Raw genomic sequence first — 19,461 nt, 5'->3', positions numbered from 1 at the left:
TTGCAGAGAGCTGGCATCGACTCAATGGGCCTAATGGCCCCCTTCTGTGCCGTTACCATTCTATACAAGATCTCAGAATATTCAACCACTCTGTAGCACAGCACATTAGTATGTGGGGTGTGAGGGAGGGTTACCACCTTTCACAGGCAGACTTGCCAAACTCTTTGGAGTGGCTCATCCTGTCTTGGCCCTCACTTTCATCCAGCTCTCATCTGTGGTACCAAGCAACTGTTAGCAAACAACAGCTCTCCCTCACTATAATCTAATTCACATGCAAGTCATGTTCATCTTTCTATTATCTGTCATCCATCATCTATCTGTCACAAGTCCTGTGGCAATGGGTGAGTGACGTAGTAGAAGTTGTGGATTCACTGTGTGCTGTAGCCGCAAAGCTGGACACAGATGTCTCAGGCCGTAGGGTTCTTTTTCTAGAAGGAAGCAGCGCTGGAACTCGGCAGGCCCGAGCTACTTGGCAGCCCTTTTCAGGATCACACTGCTCACCTCCCTGGCTGGCAAGCCGCAGCTGGCAGGGATCCCATCAATGTGGTCCTAAGTCAATCACAAAATAGGTGACATTGGCCACAGTCGACAGACTCAAGTGAGGAACTGCTCACATCAATTGAGACTGACTAGGTACAACGTTCAGATCACCACCCTCAGCGAGATTTATCTACTGAGGAGAGTCAGCTCAAGAAGATTGGTGCAGGCTACACATTCTTTTGGAGTGAAGAACAGAGCAAAGTTGGCATGGACTTTGCTGTCATGACCCATCTCATCAGTAAATTGACTTGCCTTCCCAAGGGTGTTAATAATCATTTGACAGTGCTTAAATTCTCCCTGCATGGCAACAGCCAAGCACTCTCACCAATGTACACACTCCTACCATGACCAACTCTGAAGTCATCAAGGATAAATTCTAGATGACCTCCACTCAATTGCTACTGTGCCAAAGTCAGACAGAATAATCATGCTTGGTGCTTTCAGCACAAGAGTTGGTGCAGATCATCTGACGTGGGAAGGGATCATCAGAAAATGTGCGGTTGGCAGTTATAACAGCAATGGTCTCTCCACGCTGAAGATGTGCTGAGCATGAACTCATAACCACCAACATAGTTTTTCATCTTCCTAATCACAAGACATCTTGGATGCACCCCTGTTCTATGCATTGGCTTCTAATCAACTGTGTGATCACCAGGCAGAGGGACAGGCAGGATTTGCACGTAACAAAAGCTGACTGCTGGACTGACCACCATCTTATCATTTCAAAGCTCGCATCAAGATCTATTCCCCTGATTCCCCAACAGCATTTTCAAGGGAAATTAGGGATGGTCAACAAATACTGGCTTAGCCAGCAATGCCACAGTCTGTGAGAGGATAAAAAAGCATCTCAATGTCTCAAGGTTCAAACAGGCAGTCATAAAGGAATCTCTTTCACAGAAATGAGAGTCACCTCTATATACAGAAAATGGACGCTCACTGCATTGAGGATGACTGGGTGACCTTCAGGGATATAGTGTACTCTACTGCTCTAGAGGCCCTTGGCCCCATCTCTTGTAAGCATCAAGATTTATTTCCATCAAACCATGAGATAATCTGGAAACTTTTGGAAGAGGAACATCATCTCTACAGGGTTTACCTCAATGATATGTCATCACTATCCAAGCATGATGCCTACCGAAACACCTGCAGAACTCTCCGATGCAAGCTCAGATGCAAGGCACTTAGCTAAATCAGAAAGCAGACAAACTTCAGTCATATGCAGACCACTACGATGCTCTGAAATCACTCTACAGTCCCCAGTCTATCAGTTCATCACCAGTCCTCAGTGCTGATGGGTCAGCAATGCACAAAAAAATTTCCCAAATTCTGGAAAGATGGGCAGAGTACATTAACCATGTCCCCAAATGGCCTTCACCCATCAACGATGAAGTAATCAACAGGCTGTTACTGGTTGCCATACACTGCTGTCTTAATGACCTCCCCCAGCTTTTAGAAATGAATAACGCAATCAAACACCTGTCTAGTGGCAAAGTTCCAGGAACTGATGCTATCCTAGCTAAGGTACATAACGTTGGAGATCAATGCCTGGTCAAAAAGCTCAGTGAGCTCTTTCAGTCTAAAGGAAGCATCCCATAAGAATCCAAAGATGCCTCCATTGTCCACCTGTACAAGTGGAAAGGAACTTGCCAATCTTGGAGACAATTAAAGAGGCTTGACTCTTCTCTATCTCCTTGGCAAAACCGTCACCAGGATCTTTCTGAACCACTTAGCGCAACACTTTGACCAGGGTCTGCTGCCACGGAACTAGTGTGGTTTCAGAAAAGGTCAAGGACCCACTGGTGTGGTGTTTGCAGTTAGACAGCTCCGGGAGAAATGCCAGGAACAGAACATGAACTTCTAGACCACGTTTGACCTGACCAAGACCTTTGGCGCAATCAGCCATGGATGCCTTTGGAATGGAATGGGGAAATTCACCTGCTCTGAGAAATTAATCTCAATGGTTCAACAGTTCCATGACAACATGCTTGCACGTGTCCTGGATGATGGTGAGTCTTCTGACCCATTCCCATTGATGGAGTTAAACAGGGCTGTGTACCGGCACCAATCTTCTTCAGCATGTTTTTCTCCACCATGTTCTCCAATGCCTTCCATGATGGGTGATCCTGACATCGAAATCAGATATTACATGGAGGGAAGCTGCTCAATCTGAGAAACACCAGGCAAAGACCAAGATCCCCAAGGACATGCTTCACAATTTCCTGTTTGCTGATGGCTGTGCACTAGCGACCAGTTCAGAGCTGGACATGCAAAGTGACACGGACTCGTTCTCCAATGCATGCGACAACTTCGGCCTTATGAACAGCGTGAAGAAAGCTGAAGTAATGTAGCAACCTGCACCAGGAAAGCTCTATCCCAAACCCAAGGTTTCAGTCCATGACCAGAACCTGGAGGCAGTTGATAAACCCGCTTTTCTTGGCAGCACACTCTCTCGAGCTGTCTCTATTGATGACGAGACACATTAGAATTGCCAAAGCAAGTGCAGCCTTTGACAGACTTCATTTACAATCTGTAAATGAAGAGCTAGTCTGCCTACCAAACTGAAAATCTTCAGAGCAATGGTCCTGCACACTCTGCTCTACATATGCAAGTCTAGGGCTGTGTACTAGTGTCATGGCAAGAAGCTCAACCATTTTCACACGAACCGCATTTAAAGCTCCTGAAAATAATATGGAAGGACAAAATACCAGCAATGAAGTGCTCATTCAAGTTGGTATGCCAAGCATCCACACCATATTGAGATAGTCACAACTGATTTGGCTGGTCATGTAGCCAGAATGCCTAATACCCGCTTACCAAAGCAAATCTTCTATGCAGAGCTCCAGTCTGGGGTGCGCTCTCATGACAGTCAAAGGAAGCGCTTCAAGGACACTCTGAAGGCTTCACTTAGGTGTTTTGATGGAAACTTCAAGTTCTAGGAGAAGGTCACCCAGGATCGCTGCACTTGGTACAAATAAAAAAGGGTGCAGCCTCCTCCAAAAGCAAGCACAAATTACAGGCAGGGAGAAAATGCAAGGAGAGTAAATTCCAAGCCAGCAACCTGTCCAAAACGCAGTCATCTGCGGTATCCTATCCTGCAGCAGAACCTCCGATCGCAGGTCGGCCTTAGCAATCACCTACATACTTACTGGAAGCTAACAAATACCCCTGATGATGAACATGGTCATCTTCATTACAAAAGGATGAACAAGATGTTAGTACTTATTGACGTGCTACATTTCCCACAGCGTGTCTATTTTTGAAAGAAAGGAGTGCAGTGTCTAATGAAAGGAAGTCCAGTTACAATTTTTGTTGTTTAGGTTTTATTTATGGACCCCTAGCATTCTTAAGTCACTTACAAGGTTTGGTTCACATAGTAAGTTATTCCAGTTTTATCTTATGACTGCTGTTTATAGTGGGAGAAAACAAATGCAATAATGTAACAGAGGGGTAATTAAATAAATATAGTAAAAGGAAAATTAAATGGTACTGACATGAAAATACTGAGTGACATCCACTCTCCAATTTTATCCAGGCACTTGTATCATACTAATATATCTATATTAAATCCTAAATGAAAAGGATCAGTGTTGGTGTATAACCAGTGCTTAATTTCACTTATTATGCCCACTTACCTAACAATGCCTTTAGTGTTCTTCAATACAGTAGCTGCAAAGATTTGTGTAACGCCAACCAAGCTAACACCATCTACTTCAACTATCTGATCATTTACTTGGATTCTGTAATTAAAAACAAGAACACATGTACATATGTTCTAAGATACAATATATTTCAACTTGCACGTAAATTTCAAGCAGCTCTAATAAGTAAGCTACAGATAAGGATACCATGTCAGTATGATTCTGTGCAATGAGGTAGATTTCCTCAAATATTTTAGGCTAATCAAACTGCATGAAAAGTGCTGCTTTCACTTCAATCAATTCTTTTAATAACTAATCCTGCAGGTTTTGACACTCATACATTGCTGTATTGAAGTGCATTACACTCTAATCTGAGTCACAAGAAAATTATAAACATGTTTAGCAATTATGAAAATATCTAAAACAAAGATGGAAGGAAGTAAATGATATCTGTAGCATGGAAATTAAAGTGGATACACTGAAGGAATCAAATTTTAATGGCAATTATAATTAAGAAGCATCAATGAAAGACAATAGAATGCACTATAGCAATACAATACAACAAAAACAGTATATATTTAGATTATTTTCCAAGGTAATATTAAAATTGGAATCCCTTTCTTAGCTTTAATTGAACTTCTGTTGGAATGAGAAAAATATACTTTTAAACGATAGGTTTATAACAGTTGAATGAAGCTGGATTGAAATTAACAATTGCTGCAATGATTTTTGCTCTTTCAAGTATTAATATCTTGAAAGTAGATACCTCCTATGCAAATTTATACAGGGATATACTAATTTACTAGTCTCATTTCAGAAAATGGTATGCAAACTTAAGGTAAACAAAATCATAATACTTTATGGAAGAACTAGAAAGCAGGACAGAATAAGTCAGTGAAAAGGTATAACATATTTGACATAAAAATTGAACTTCTACATCAATTGTAAAGAATGTGCATGCTTTATTCTTAATTTCTTAATAATGTTTCATAGATGCTGCAACATCTATGGATTTTATGTTCTTATAAATTCAAATGTAGAAACCACAAAAAAAGTGCAATAAATTAACTGGTTAACATCTTACCGTTTATCTCTATATGCTGCTCCACCTTCAGTGATAGTCTTCACAAAAATCCCCAGCTTTTCAAGTCCTTGATCTGCTCCAACGCCCATTCCAATAATGCTAATTCCAAGACCACCTTCGCCTAAAATTCAGATGATTTTATAAACAGCATTGATATGTTGTAAGACAATGCTAACGTGCATGTATTTAGCATCTTTTAAGTAGCAAAGTATCCCAATGTGCTTCAAAAGGGATGGGTGACAGTCAAGAAATCAGGATGCAGTGGGGGGGTGGGGTGGGGGGAGTGTTAGGTAATAGCGCTTAAGCCAATATCAGAGAAATAGGAGTATAGGAACAGGCGTAGGCCATTTAGACTCTTGAGCTTATTCAACCATTCAATGAGATCATGGTTGATCTTGGACCTAACTCCATATACTCACCTTTGCCTCATATCCCTTAGATTTTTGTGAAAGGTATTATCAATCACAGTCACAAAATTAACTATTTTTAGAAATTATTCGTTCATGGGATATAGGCGTCACTGATCTGGCTAGCATTTATTACCCATCCCGAGTTGCCCTAGTTCAGAGGGCATTTAAGAGTCAACCACATCGCTGTGGGTCTGGAGTCACATGTAGGCCAGACCAGGTAAGGACAGCAGATTTCCTTCCCTAAAGGACATTAGTGAACCAGATGGGTCTTTACAACAATTGACAATGGTTTCATGGTCATCATTAGACGTTTTAATTCCAGATTTTTATTGAATTCAAATTCCACCATCTGCCATGGTGGGATTCAAACCTGTGTCCCCAGAGCAATCCCCTGGGTCTCTAGATTACTAGTCCAGCGACAATGCCACTACACCATCACCTCCCCCGACCTAGCATTAATTGCTGTTTACAGAAGAATGTTCCAAATTTTTACTAGCCTTTGCATGAGCAAATGTATCCTAACTTCACTCCTCGAGGGACCGGCTCCAATTTTTAGACAATGGCCTCTGGTCTTAAGACTTCCCATCTTGCAGAAATATTTTCCTTCTCCCAGTCTACATTTTCTATTCCCCTTGATATCTTGGAAACTTCAATCAAATCATTCCTTAACCTTCTAAAACACCAGGGAATACAACTCTGGTTTGATTAAACCCTCCTTCTAGATTAACTTTTGGGGTCCAGGTCATATCTAGTAAATCTATGCTGCACTTCCTCCAAGTCAAGTACATCCTTCCCAAGGTGTGATTTGTCAGAACAGCTCATGTTACTCCAGGTAAGGACTAACCAGGGCTTTGTAAAGCTGAAGTATGATTTGTATACTAATCCCCTAGATATAAAGGCAAGCAGTCCAACAGCCTTTGAGAATATTTCCTGTACCTGCTCATGGCATTTTAATGATCTGTTCACCCAGACCCCAAGTCTCTTTGGACTTCCACTGTTTCTAGCTTTTTACTATTTACAAAGTACTCTATTCTATCCCTTTTATGTTCAAAGTAGACAAACTCACAGTTGCCTACATTCAGAGCCGCTTGCCAGTGTTTTGCCCATTCACTTAATCTATCAATCACTTGGTAATTTTGCCCTTCCATCTACACTGCTGGAAATACCGCATGTCCTTGAGTCATCAAAGTCATTAATGAACGCAGTGAATAGCTGAGGCCAAACATAGATCCTTCAGGAGACCACTAGTCACATCACACTAATTAGAGTGCCTGCCCATTATCCCTATTCTCTGTCTCCTGCTGCTTAACCAATTTCCTAATCAGTTCAATAATTTGCCTCCAATTCCATTAGCTTCAATTTTAACAGTCTCTTATGAGGGGCTTTATCAAATGCCTTCTGGAAATCCATATAAATAACAGCCGTTGACATTTCCTTGTCCATTACTTTAGTCACTTCTCCAAAAAATTCAAACAGATTCGTCAGGCATGACCTACCATTTACAATCCATGCTGGCTGTTTCTGGTCAACTGCAAATTTTCAAGGTGTTCAATCACCCTATTTTTAATTATAGGGTCCATCAATTTCCTGACAACACGTTAGGCTATCCAATCTACAATTCCCTGGTTTCCCTGTTATTTTTCTTAAATAGCAGAATGACATGCACAATTTTTCAATCTAAAGAAACAGTTCCCAAATCGAGAAAACTATGGAAGTTTATAGTTAGGGCGTCTGCAATGTTCTCACCTACTTCTTTTAAAATCTTGGGTGGAAACCATCTGTTCCTGGGGATTTGCTGCTCTTTAGTGCCATTAATTTCTCCATTATTGTTATCTTGCTTTTGTTAATTTTGTTGGGCCCTTGATCCTGATTCAATAATCGTTTTCATGGGATGCTCTGCATGCTGACCTCTTCCCCTACTGTAGACATTGATGCAAAGTAATTATTCAGCACGGCTGCCATTTCCTTATTTTCACTGACATCATCACCACGATCAGTTTATGGGGCCTACATTGTTTCTGATCACCCTCTTTTTCTTAATGCAATTGTAAAAGTTTGTTAATTTTAATATCCTTTGCAAATTTCTTTTCCTACTCCCTTTTTGTAGCTCTTACAATTGCTTTGTCACACTTAACAGTCCTTTGCATCTTTCTCATTTGTGAGGATCATGCTATTTTTTGCATTTTTGCATGTTTTTTTCTTTTATTTTGCCTCTTACCCCTTTAGTTGTCTATGGCAGTGTTATTTAGCAAATATAACTCTTGCCCTTTTGCGGATTAAACCAATTCTGTATCACATTAAATTCTTTCTTTAAACAGCTCTTCAGTCATTAACAGGTTTACTCAGTTTGCTGTAGACAGTCTCTATCTCATCCCATTAAAGTCAGCCTTACTTGATTGTTCAGCATTTCCTCCTTTCAAACACTATGATGAACTAAATCATATTATTGATATTAGATAAATATCTACACACCATTAGGCTGTTAAATAAATCTGTCTCATTACTAAATCTAATATGGCACACCCACCTTGTTAGTTCTAGGGCATATTGTTGCAGAAAACTATCCCACACTTATTCAAAAAATTCACTACGTATCTGACATTTGCTAGTCTGTTTTGCAATCTATATTAAGGTTAAGATACTCCATTCAAGTCTTTACTACATGCTTGCCTAACCTCAGCATTTGTAGCAACTACAATTTGACAGCTATTGTCAAGGGTCCTATATACAACTTCTACATTAGTCTGAAATCCTTTTCTATTTCTTAATTCTACTCAAAGTCTCCAGTGCCTGCCTACCTCTCATAACATCTTCTCTCATAATTGAAGTGATTTTATCTTTAAATAGATTTTAAGGAAAATCTGAGGATGAGGACAGATGTGGGAAGGCAGATGGGTTAAAAAGTTAATTCTAGAAGAAGGAGATTAAAGTTGTGACACCATCTTTTAAGGCTATGAAGTAAGGTTCAGTTGTGAGTTTAGCGCACAGATTTTTGGTTGGATAAGGAACAGGCTGCATTGTGTAGATAGAAAGTTATTAATAATAGAAGCACTGTGCTTAGTATTTTAAGAAAACTTGATTTATAGTGCTGAGCCTTAAGATTTTGGTTGCAAATTTGAAACATTGAGCGTAGGACTGGCCACATAAAAGCTATTCAAACCTTGATCCCCACTGGCAGACAGAGTATTTTATATTCCTTTATTTTCTCCTCGGAAATTACTGATGTAGAGAAAATAATAAAACAAATAGAGCTTTTTAATTCCCAATCAAAATTTAAGACATCCTCATTCTTTAAATAGAATATAACCTACATATTTAAATAAATCTTCACGTCACCTAATAGAACACCGTCACAACTTTGTGCAATGATGCAGGTTGCTTTCTCCGCTAAAGATTGGAGTACATTGTCTAAGAATGTGAACATTGAATGAGTGAGAAAATAAACAGACTCGCTTTAGATAGATAGTATCCAATAAAGGTATTGAAAATGATTTAAATATCTTTTTAATTGCAACTATTAATTGGCATACTTAGAATACAGATTGACAAGGATTTTTTTAATACAAAGTTTGTTTCTTTTAAATAATAAAAATTGAAACTTCACCCAGATACAGAAAAGCATCAAACAACACAGCTACTTAAATACCCACCCTTCTCAATTTCAACTGGAAAAACATCCATTTTTTCCACTCTTTTCTCCAACTCATATTCTGCTGATGCTGCCACAGGGTCAACTTCCTCATTACGCCTATCATAGTCATCATTTGAGTAGGTGCTATAAACCTGAAAAAGAGGAAGTAGAGTGACATTGCAAGTGTGTTCCACAGGGTCATTTCATATCAAATTAACTCATTTCAGATCCCCTCCAAAACTTTCTTATTGTAATTACACCAAGCAGCTTAACAATTACCAGGATATTGACCAAAAATGCTTTGACACTACCCCACAATCAATTGTTTTCTTTAGAATAACCTCCATTATTTATATAAATATACAGTACAAGGCACTTAAAATTATTTTCTCTACTTGCCTGTTTCAACCATGAATATTAAGTGTCAGCTTTTTAAAAAATTCATTCAGGGGTGTGGGCTTCGCTGGCTGGGCCATTTATTGCCCATCCCTAGTTGCCCTTGAGAAGGTGGTAGTGAGCCGCCTTCTTGAACTGCTGCAGTCCATGTGGTGTACCCACAGTGCTGCTAGGAAGGGAGTTCCAGGGTTTTGACCCAGCGACAGTGAAGGAACAGCGATATATTTCCGAGTCAGGATGGTGAGTGACTAGGAGGGGAACTTCCAGGTGGTGGTGTTCCCATCTATCTGCTGCCCTTGTCCTTTTGATGGCAGTGGTCGTGTGTTTGGAAGGTGCTGTCGTAGGAGACTTGGTGAATTTCTGCAGCGCATCTTGAAGATGGTACACACTGCTGTTACTGTGCGTCGGTGGTGGGGGAAGTGAACATTTGTGGATGTGGTGCCAAGCAAGCAGGCTGCTTTGTCCTGGACGGTGTCAAGCTTCTTGAGTGTTGTGGGAGCTGCACTCACCCAGGCAAGTGGGGAGTATTCCATCACACTCCTGACTTGTACTTTGTAGATGGTGGACAGGCTTTGGAGGGTCAGGAGGTAAGTTACTTGTTGCATGATTCCTAGCTTCTGACCTGCTCTTGTAGCCACAGTATTTATGTGGCTTGTCCAGTCCAGTTTCTGGTCAATGGTAACCCCCAGGATGTTGATAGTGGGGGATTCAGTGATGTCAATATCATTGAACGTCAAGGGGCGGTGGTTAATTTTCTCTTGTTGGAGATGGTTATTGCCTGACACTTGTGTGGCGTGAATGTTTCTTGCCACTTGTCAGCCCAAGCCTGGATATTGTCCACGTCTTGCTGCATTTGGACATGGACTGCTTCAGTGTCTGAGGAGTCGTGAATGGTGCTGAACATCGTGCAATCATCAGTGAACATCCTCACTTCTGACCTTATGATGGAAGGAAGATCATTGATGAAGCAGCTGAAGGTGGTTGGGCTGAGGACACTACCCTGGGGAACTCCTGCAGTGATGTCCTAGAGCTGAGATGACTGACCTCCAGCAACCATAACCATCTTCCTTTGTGCTGTTGTCACTCCAACCAGAGGAGCGTTTTCCCCGATTCCCATTTACTCTAGTTTTGCTAGGGCTCCTTGATGCCACACTCAAATACGGCCTTGATGTCAAGGGCAGTCACTCTCACCTCATCTCAGGTGTTCAGCTCTTTTGTTCATGTTTGAACCAAGACTGTAATGAGGTCAGGAGCTGAGTGGCCCTGACGGAACCAAAACTGGGCATCAGTGAGGAGGTTATTGCTAAGCAAGTGCCGCTTGATAGCCCTGTTGATGACCCCTTCCATTACTTTACTGATGATGGAGAGTAAACTTGTGGGGCGGTAATTGGCTACGTTGGATTTGTCCTGCTCTTTGTGTATAGGACACACGTGGGCAACTTTCCACATAGCTGGGTAGGTGCCAGTATTGTAGCTGTACTGGAACAGCTTGGCTAGTGGCGCGACAAGTCCTGGAGCACAAATTTTCAGTACAATTGCCGGAATATTGTCAGTACCCATAGCTTTTGCAATATCAAGAGCTTTCAGCCTCTTCTTGATATCACGTGGAGCAAATTGAATTGGCTGAAGACTGGCATCTGTGATGCTGGGGATCTCCAGAGGAGGCCGAGATGGATCATCCACTCGGCATTTCTGGCTGAAGGTTGTAGAAAATGCTTCAGCCTTATCTTTTGCACTGATGTGCTGGGTCCTCCGTCATTGAGGAATCAGATATTTGTGGAGCCTCCTCCTCCAGTGAGTTGTTTAATTGTCCACCGCCATTCACGACTGGATGTGACAGGACTGCAGAGCTTAGGTTGTGGGATCACTTAGCTCTGTCTATCATTGCTGCTTATGCTGTTTGGCAGGCAAATAGTCCTGTGTTATAGCTTCACCAGGTTGACACCTCATTTTTAGGTATGCCTGGTGCTGCTCTTGGCATGCCCTCCTGCACTCTTCATTGAACCAGGGTTGATCCCCTGGCTTGATGGTAATGGTAGAATGGAGGATATGCTGGGCCATGAGGTTACAAATTGTGTTTGAATACAATTCTGTTGCTGCTGATGGCCCACAGCGCCTCATGGAGGCCCAGTCTCAAGTTGCTAGAATCTTTTGAAATCTATCCCATTTAGCACGGTGGTAGTGCCACACAACACGATGGAGGGTATCCTCAATGCGAAGGCAGGACTCAGTCTCCACAATGACTGTGCGGTGGTCAGTCCTACCGATACTGTCATCTGCATCTGCAGCAGGCAGATTGCTGAGGATGTGGTCAAGTATGATTTTCCCTCTTGTAGGTTCCCTCACCACCTGCCACAGACCCAGTCTAGCAGCTATGTCCTTTAGGACTTGGCCAGCTCGGTCAGTGGTGGTGCTACCAAGCCACTCTTGGTAATGGACATTGAAGTCCCCCACCCAGAGTACACTCTGCACCCTTGCCACCCTCAGTGCTTCCTCTAAGTAAAGTTCAACATGGAGGAGTACTGATTCATCAGCTGATGGAGGGGGGCTACATGGTAATCAGCAGGAGGTTTCCTTGCCCATGTTTGACCTGATCCCATGAGACTTTATGGGGTCCGGAGTCGATGTTGAGGACTCCCAGGGCAACTCCCTCCTGACTGTATACCACTGTGTCGCCACCTCTGCTGGGTCTGTCCTGCCGGCAGGACAGGACAAAACCAGGGATAGTGATGGTGGTTCATTCATAAAATCATAGGTTTAAGTTCTGATCAAGGACTTTCATACATGACCTAGGCTTATGCTTCAGTGCAGTATCAAGGGAGTACCCCATTCTCAACAGTGCAATCTGTTCAACCAAGGCACCACCAGCTTATTTTGATGGATGCAAAACATTCCATGCCACTATACAAGGAACAACGAGGAGCTCGGCCGATTTCCTGGCCAACATTCTTTGAAGTGACACCATCAAAAAGGGACCAACTAAGTCATTGATCTCATTTGCTATTTGTGGGACTACCCTGTGTACATTTTGATTGCTGTGCTTGCCATGCAACCGGGACTACACTTAAGTAATTTAATGTAGTGAAGCACTTTGGGATGCAGTGACAATACTTAGTGTTATACAAATACAAGTACATTTTTTTCTTCCAACTTATCTTAATCATTTGTTTTATAATTTGTATATTGCTATAAAAGTACTTTAAATGAGTTCCTGTCCTCGGCTTATTTACTCCTCTTTCTGGCTTCCAAGAGATTTAGCAAAACTTGGAATCATCTTTTCCAAGATCTACTGAACTGTCATAGACTTGAAATGTTAAGCTTACCTTCTTCTCTCCACAGACACTGCCTGACCTGCTTACTATTTTCAGCCTTTTCTGAAATCATTTTTGTTGTCCTTCACAAAATTTTTGTTGCCAAAATATACATCCTTTCTTTCATAACCATAGCTGAATACAATAACCCATGTGTGATCTTATTAATCCTTTAGCATTAATAGCATTTTCTTGGACTTGAGCATTTCTTTCCTATTCTAGCTTTTACAACATACACTGTGATATTTTCAGTGCTTAACCACTACATGATAGTCAAAAGGTAAGGATGTTATCTTTTGAAGTTGAGAACACACTCCTTTGCTGTCTTCCAGATGTTAGGGCAAGAAATAGCTTGCATTCATATTGCACCTTTATGTAGGAATATGTCCCAAGGTACTTTAAAAGAGCATAATCAGAAAAGATTGACATTGAGCCATACAAACATATTCAATGCAAAGGCTAAAAGCTAAAAGAGATGGATTTCAAGAAAGGTCTTAAAAGGAGAGACATGTGGAGATGTTTAGGGAAGGAAATTCCAGAGATTAAGGCTTAGATTACCGACCCAGTTGCCAATGGTGGGTTGAAAGGTGTTGGAGAATGCACAAGAGGCCAGAGTTGGAGGAACGCAGAGCTGTAGGAGCCTAGAGATATTGCAGGGTGGGCAGGGAAGCGCTGGTAGGGGCTGGTCATGGAGGGAATGTTAACATAAGGATGAGGAATTTAAGTTTGATGCAGTGGTGGTCTGAGGTGATTTATTTTTAATGGGGGAAGGCTGGTTAATGTGGTTAAACAGAGGGATTTGGGGATTCAGGTTCTCAAGATTTTGCCTTTTAATATTTGACAGTATATTTCCTGAATCAATTCCTGCGTCAAGTGGAGAATGTCACGGTCAGGAAGCATCTTGGGAATAGTGATCATATTATTGTAAGATTTAGATTGGCCAGGAGAAGGACAATGGGCGATCTAGAATAAAACTACTTAACTGGGGGAGGGATAATTACAGTGAATTGAGGAAGAATCCGGCCCAGGTAAGGTCAAAGACCGACAGGGAGGAATGTAATGGAGTAATGGGCAACGATAGTTCAAGTACGGTCTAGGTAAATTCTCACAGGGAGGAAAGGGAGGACGACCAAAGCCAGGGTTTCCTGGATTAAAGAATTAGAGAGCGGGATGTAGAATAAGGGGGCATATGACAGATGTCAGCTTGATAACATATGGGAGAAATCAGGCTGAATATAAAAATGTACAGAGGACAATTAAAAAAGGAAACAAAGGAAAAGCGAAAGATTGGCAGCTTACATAAAAAGGGGAATCTGAAGGTGTTCTGCAGACATATTAGCAGTAAAAGTGTAGTCAGAGGAGTGGTAGTAACAATTAGGAACCAAAACGGAGATCTACTGGTGAAGGCAGAAGGCATGGACGAGGTAACAAAATAAGTCTTTATGAAGATGTATTTGCAAAAGTTATGGAAAGCCAGGAGGTGGCTGGGATACTAGGTGAAATAAAAAGACAGAAAGGCTTTCAGCAATTATAGTTAAGTCGCCCAGTGCAGTTGGGGTGCATCCTAGGGGTGCAACTGAGGAAAATAGAGCAGAATTTGCAGACGTATTGGGCACAATCTTCCAATCCTACTTAAATACAGGGTGGTGCCAAAGGACTGAAGGATTACAAATGGCATACCCTTGCTCCAAGAAAGGGGAGAAAGATAAAACTGATAATTACAAGCCAATTAATTTAACATCATGGGGTGGGGAGGTTTTAGAAACAATAATCTGGAAGATAATCAACAGCTACATGGAAAAACAGACTTAAAGCAAACCTAACAGAGATTTGATAAGGGCAAAATGTGTTTGCCTAACTTGATTAAGCTTTTTAGTGAAGTAACAAAGAGGGCAGATGAGGGCAATGCATTTGATGATGTGGATATGAAATTCCAAAATGTATGTGATATAGTACATCATATTTGGCATATTAGCGAAAATTTAAGCCCATGAACAGAAAGGACTTCAGCAGCATGAATAGAGACTTGGCTAAGGGATAGAAAACAGAGTTGTGGTGAATGGCAAGGGACACAGGGATCTGGGACCTGTGTAAATAGGGCAAGCAATGGTGTGTCCCCCCTTAACCAGAATGAGAAATTGTTACTGAAACCAGAAAGCACAGTTAAAATAATTAATTCACTGCCAAGAAAGCAACAAGAAAGAAAAGGTAAAATTATGAGGGAGAGGCACAGCAAAAATTTTATTATTTTAACTGGTTAAAATCTCCAATAATTAAAACTTGCAAGACTAGGGCTCCACACTTGTAAAAGTATACTTTCCCTGCCAGAGTTTGCTTAGCAGCAAGTAAGATTCATGAAGTCATTACAAATTCACTTACACTTAAATGGATAAGCCCTATCTTTTTCTGGCAAGTTAGTCTGACTGGTGAGTGCCACGACATCAGGCCATTGCCTTTATTTGAATGCAGAGCTTCTCAGTGAGGTACCAGTGTAGCAAAACTTTTGGAGGAGCAGGGGAACTCACAGCAACTTTGATTTCCACAATTAACTGCACATGTGCAGATGCCAGAGATTGCTGTCTGATTTACTCCTCAATAACAGTGAGCACTGTTACTGTTATTTCTATGGAAAAATCCAGGTCAGTGTTTCTTTGGGCAGGTTTTACACTTGCGTTTGCAACTAGTATTGCACCTTTTATCATGGTCACATTAGCCATTGCCATATTTATATTGCCTACGGTCTTGGCTCCTTTAAATAGCTGCCACAAATACCCTACTGTTGCAATTCTGTATTTCTTGAATTTGTTGGTATTGTTCAACCAGTAGTACTTCGATTTTGTTAGATGGCAAATAGTTTGTTACTTTTTTATTGAGAGGAGTGCAAGCACAAAAATATTTCATTATATTATCAAGATTATTGTCCCAAAACATGATGTTTTGGATATTACAAGAAACTAGAGGAAAAGCACGAAGTAAAAGAAATACATTTGGTCTTAACTAATGTACTGAATTAAACAAAAAAAAAGAATAAATTTAAACTGAGAAAAATGATTTACAATAAAGCAGGATAGTCATTTTAAAAACAAACTGATAACAAGACTTTGAACTCATCAGTAGCAGGGATAGTAGCAGAAAAGGTATTGGTTTGCAGTAAAATGAAAACAAATGGTTCATCTATATAATGAGAATGGTGGAGAAAACCTTGCCATACCTTTAACTGTGGCTGGATGATAGTTTTTGAAATAATGCTGGAACACATCCAATGTTAGTTTGAAAATTTTGTTGTTTTACTTCGTGTGCGATTCAACTGTTTAGCTTTGGTTCCTCCATTCTAATTTCCACCCAGTTTTCTCGCTTTTGCTTCTTTATTCCAAGTCTGAAGCTATCAATAATTACGCTGGAATGCAGTTCTGTCGGTTCTGGGAGCTCTCCAAAACATCATTCAACTGGCCAATAGTTGAATTAACTATTCAATCTCAGGGAGCATCACAATATAAACCAATCTTTTCCTGACCTGACATCCACAAAAGTATTCCCAGGCAGGATCATTGGATAGCAAATCAAAAGTAGGATTGCTACTCACTTTCACTATCCTTAATCCTGGGGCATTGAAGTCATGCCTCTAGCACTGCCCTGGCAGAGTTCAACTAACTTGACAAAAGCCAGAATGAAACCTGGGACCTTCTTAGTCTGCATGTCCCAGCTACTCACTGCCTCAACCAAAGGAAGCCAAGAAACAGATTTGCAGATTGTCGTACTGATTAGTTTCTACTGAAGTGTTTAACTTAATAGTTCTGCTGAAAGTGCTCAAAGGTTCAGTTCAAGTTTATGTAACTTTTTAATTGAAAGGCCTGAAGGAAGACTGTTGTGAGCATTCAAAATTTTTGTACTTGAAAATGCCATTTTTCTCATTTTGTTTGATTTTTATATCAGTCAAAACTGAACATCACATGACTGCCATTACCAGATCTAGCATTGTTACTCCTTATATTACACTGTCCATTTATTACAATAAGCTTACTGTTCTGCTTGGTTTTCTCACTAGACAGTAATTGTCCTGAATAGAAGGAAAGTTACAGATCTTGGCATACACACAAACTGCATAAATTCAGTCAAACTGTTACATTATAATCAAATACAGTATAAAATTGTGACTACATTTATAAAAAGTCTACATCATCTATACTGAACACCTGGTAGGGATTGCAAACAGTTTACATCAAAGATGGCCAGACTGATTTCATGAGTCATTGATATTTAAATGTGTTCTCAACCTTCCATACCCTTTCTATATCCATAAAAAATGGCAGCATTTGAACAACAGCCATCTATCTATACCACCCTGATTTGAATTTCCTGCTTTGCTCTTTTAACTATGAGCTACAGAGGTTTTAACCTTACAGTAAATGGACAAGCAAAGTTCAATTAAATAATGTCAGTTTTGAGGTGAAAAGCCATAGATCAAGTATAAATGGAAATACATATTGTATTATCCATATATAGTCAATTCTTTGTAATCAAAAAACTGTACGTGATGTCTTTAAGTTTTACCATAGAATAGTTCAGCACGTGAGGAGGCCATCATTTCAGAATCTGCGTCAGCTCTTTCAGAGAGGAATCCAATTAGTTCCACTCTCCCGCTCTTTACCCATATCCCTGCAACTTTTCTCTTTCAAGTATTTGTCCAATTTCCTTTTGAAGGCTACCATTAAATCTGTTTCCACTATTCTAATAGGCATCACAAATCACTGGTTGCTTAAAAAAAGCTTTTCCTCATGGCACCTCTGGTTCTATTGCCTGTCACCTTAAGTCTGTGTTCTCTGCTCTTTGGTCCTTCTGCCACTTATTTATTCTATCAGAACCATCCATGATTTTGAAAAAAAATCTTTCAATCTTCTCCACTCTAGTGCTTTTCCAGTTCCCCCCCTTAACAAAGTCCCTATGTGCAGCATTCATAACAAAATGGATGAATGGGAATTGAATACAAAAGTAGGGAGGTTATGCTTCAGTTGTACAGGGCACTAGTGAGATCACATCAGGAGTACAATGTATAGTACTGGTCAATTTATTTAAGGAAGGATGTAAATGTGTTGGAAGCAGTTCAGAGAAGGTTTACCAGACTAATACCTAGAATGGGTGGGTTGTCTTATGAGGAAAGGTTAGAAAGGCTAGGTTTGTATCCGCTGGAGTTTAGAAGAGTAAGAAGAGGCTTGGTTCAAACATATAAGATCCTGAGGGGTCTTGACAGGGTGGATGTGGAGAGGATGTTTCCTCTTGTGGAAAAATCTAGAACTAGGGGTCACTGTTTAAAAATAAGGGGTCGCCCATTTATAACACAGATGAGGTGAAATTTTTTGACTTAGAGGGTTGAGAGTCTTTGGAACTCTCTTCATGAAAAGGTGGTGGAAGCAGAGTCTTTGAATATTTTTAAGTCAGAGGTGGATAGATTCTTGGTAAGCAAGGGAGTGAAAGATTATCAGGGGTAGGCGGGATGCAGGTTACTATCAGATCAGCCATGATCTTATTAAATGGCGGAGCAGGCTCAAGGGGCTGAATGGCCTACTACTGCTCCTTGTTCACATGTTCAAGTTGTTAGTAGAGATAAAAGTAAATGTGCATGACCCGATAGCCATTAGAGAGACATGGTTGCGAAGTGACCAAGGCTGGGAATTAATATTGAAGGGCATTTGACATTTTGCAAAGACAGGAAGCTAGGAAAAGGTGGTGGAGTAGCTTTGTTAATTAAGGATGTCATTAGTTCAGTAGTAAAGAGGTGACCTTAGCTCGAAAGGACAAGGTGTAGAAATAATTTGGGTTGAGATAAGAAATAGAAAAGGCAAGAGGTCACTTGTGGGAGTAATTTATAGGCCTCCTAACAGTAGTTACACTGTAGGACAGATTATACAGGAAGAAATAAAATGGGGCATGTAAGAAACATGCCACAATAACCATAGGTGACTTCAATCTACATGTAGATTGGGTAAATCAGATTAGCAAAGGTAGCCTGGAAAATGAGTTCATACAGTGTTTGCAGGACAATTTCTTAGAGCAGTACGTTTTAGAGCCAACCAGAGAGCATGCTATTCTAGACCTGGTGATGAGCAAAAGGACAGGACTAATCAAATAACATCATGGTAAAGGAGCCTCTAGGTGACAGCAATCATAACAGGATAGAATTTCATGTTCAGTTTGAAGGGGAGAAGTGTCAGTCTAAGACTAGTGTGTTAAACCTGAATAAAGGTAATTATAAGGGTATAAGAGCAGAGCTCACAAAAGGGAGCCAGGAAGCTAGGATAAAAGGTAGGACAGTAGAGATGCAGTGGTAGACTTCTAAGGAGATATTTAATAACTCTCAGCAAAGATTTATCCCAGTGAGAAAGAAACTCTCTAGAAGGATGCATCATATGGGCTAAATAAGGAAGACAAGGATAGTATCAAGTTAAAGGTCTAC

General features: G+C 40.7%; 1 protein-coding gene across 5 annotated transcripts in view; it reads right to left on the bottom strand.

The window, feature by feature from the left end:
- LOC144686636 (neurabin-1-like) overlaps positions 1 to 19,461 on the bottom strand; it is a 112,787-nt gene that overhangs the window by 58,378 nt on the left and 34,948 nt on the right. For all 5 annotated transcript variants that reach the window (XM_078552097.1, XM_078552099.1, XM_078552096.1 and 2 more), the window contains exons 3-5: positions 9,323 to 9,455; positions 5,263 to 5,383; positions 4,173 to 4,277 (exon numbers count right to left, since the gene is read on the bottom strand). In XM_078552097.1, the coding sequence (XP_078408223.1) occupies positions 4,173 to 4,277; positions 5,263 to 5,383; positions 9,323 to 9,455 (359 nt within the window). The remainder of the gene's footprint in view (positions 1 to 4,172; positions 4,278 to 5,262; positions 5,384 to 9,322; positions 9,456 to 19,461) is intronic.

Source organism: Cetorhinus maximus, chromosome 11 (assembly GCF_964194155.1).
Source record: "Cetorhinus maximus chromosome 11, sCetMax3.hap1.1, whole genome shotgun sequence".
Taxonomy (NCBI): domain Eukaryota; kingdom Metazoa; phylum Chordata; class Chondrichthyes; order Lamniformes; family Cetorhinidae; genus Cetorhinus; species Cetorhinus maximus.
Note: the sequence above shows the minus strand (reverse complement) of the source record. Positions and strands in the feature narration are given on the sequence as shown.